The following is a 1,867-nucleotide window of genomic DNA, read 5'->3' on the forward strand; positions in this document are numbered from 1 at the left end:
AATATTATTATTGTTGTTGTTATCATCATTAGGTTTTTTATTAAAATTTTAAAATTAATTTCTATTTTTTTCGGAGGTCCTTTCTTCGTTTTGGTATTATTTTATCGTAGTTACTGCCATTAACGGGGACAGCTTGGCGTGTCCTTTTCCTGCACATGTTTAAATTCTTTGATAAAAAGGAAATGGAATGGGAGCGGGAGGAGGGAGGGAAGGACAGAAAGAGAAAGACCGTCCTGTCTTGCGGTTTGGGAGGTGGGGCACTGCAGATAGAGAGAGAGAGAGAGAGAGAGAGAGAGAGAGAGAGAGAGAGAGAGAGAGAGAGAGAGAGAGAGAGAGAGAGAGAGAGAGAGAGGCCCATCCTAGAATGTTCCCGATTGTTCCTTCTCCACCCTCTGTACCTAGCCTGGCTAGAGGTGGCAGAGAAAGACAGACACAAACAAAGCAAGATGGACAGATGGGCATCAGCAGCGGGATGGGCGGGCGGGCGGATAGCGCGCGGTCACTCACACAACAAAGGAATGAGTACATAGTGAAGGGGGAAAGGGTGAAGAACCTTTGTCCGTTGTTTACCGTCTCCGCACGCGGCGTGGACAATATAATCTGCCTGTCTGCTTTTGTTGTGGGTGAGTGTTTCTATGTTTGTGTGTGTTTGTGTGTATGTGTGTGTGTGTGTGTGTGTGTGTGTGTGTGTGCGTGTGTGTGTTTGTGTGTGTGTGTTTGCGAGCGTGTGTGCGTGTCATAGAAAAATAATGCATTCATATATCATGAAGCCAATTATGTTTCGAAAGCAACACATTACAACAGAGGGTATCTCATTTTACCTTAATTTCCTTGTCTTACCGTATCCTCTTTTAAGTATCGAAAAGGTACAAATGTAATTGCACTGGACTATCATGGATGAAAATATGAGCTTGCAGTTTCAAAACTTGGAACGACTGAAAATGAGGATAAATAATTATGAATACTTCTAAAAATCTAACAAACAATAATGATCTAACAGCAAATGCCATATCAAGCTCGTACGGAAGAATTGCGATACTCACGTCGGATAGGGCAATCATATTGGCAGTTACGTTGAGCGGATCTTCCCACGGCTTATAAACATAGAGAGCCAGGTCTGAAAAATCAGAATTACAGGCACGGCGACATAGCATTAAACATAAGTGTCACAAATACATGAACAAATTAATATTAACAAAGCACCAAAATGTTTTAAAGACCTTATTGAGTCATACATGTTAACCCTATCCGTACGCCTAGGGGTAATTTTTAACCCCCCCCCCCCCCCCCCCGGGGTTGTATTCTTCACATTTTAGAATACTTCTAGTACGCAGATCTCTTTGAAACTTTCAGTATTTCACAAAAATCATTTTGACAGACTGCTATGCAAAGCGTATGCATCGGATTAACAAGTAAATTTCTTCTTTGGAAAGTGGTGACACAGAGTTCCCCATGTTGTATGGATACGATAGTACAACACGATGTACGGATAGGGTTAAAATGACATTTGAGAACTTCAGAGGAAAATCTCACGAGGGCGCGGATTGTAATGTCAGATACGAAGGGTGTAGACATTCTTGTTTTTAATGCTCCTTACGTTTGGAATTACCTTAAAAAAGAAATGCATATTATAACACGAGAGAGAGAGAGAGAGAAAGAGAGAGAGAGAGAGAGAGAGAGACAGAGAGAGAGAGGGGGGGAGAAGAGAGGGAGAGAGAGTAGAGGGGAGAGAGAGAGACAGATGGACAGAGAGGCACACACACAGAGAGAGAGAGAGAGAGAGAGAGAGAGAGAGAGAGAGAGAGAGAGAGAGGAAGAGAGATAGAGGAGAGAGAGAGAGGAGAGAAAAAAAAAAGAGAGAGAGAGA

At 42.5% G+C, this 1,867-nt stretch overlaps 1 protein-coding gene across 1 annotated transcript in view; it reads right to left on the bottom strand.

The window, feature by feature from the left end:
- LOC101846465 (acetylcholinesterase) overlaps positions 1-1,867 on the bottom strand; it is a gene marked incomplete at its 5' end in the record, with an annotated part of 27,898 nt that overhangs the window by 11,679 nt on the left and 14,352 nt on the right. The window contains 1 exon segment of the mRNA XM_005109757.3: positions 1,044-1,117. Coding sequence (XP_005109814.2) covers positions 1,044-1,117 — 74 coding nt within the window.

The sequence above is a fragment of the Aplysia californica genome, unplaced genomic scaffold (assembly GCF_000002075.1).
Source record: "Aplysia californica isolate F4 #8 unplaced genomic scaffold, AplCal3.0 scaffold00813, whole genome shotgun sequence".
NCBI classification, from domain to species: domain Eukaryota; kingdom Metazoa; phylum Mollusca; class Gastropoda; order Aplysiida; family Aplysiidae; genus Aplysia; species Aplysia californica.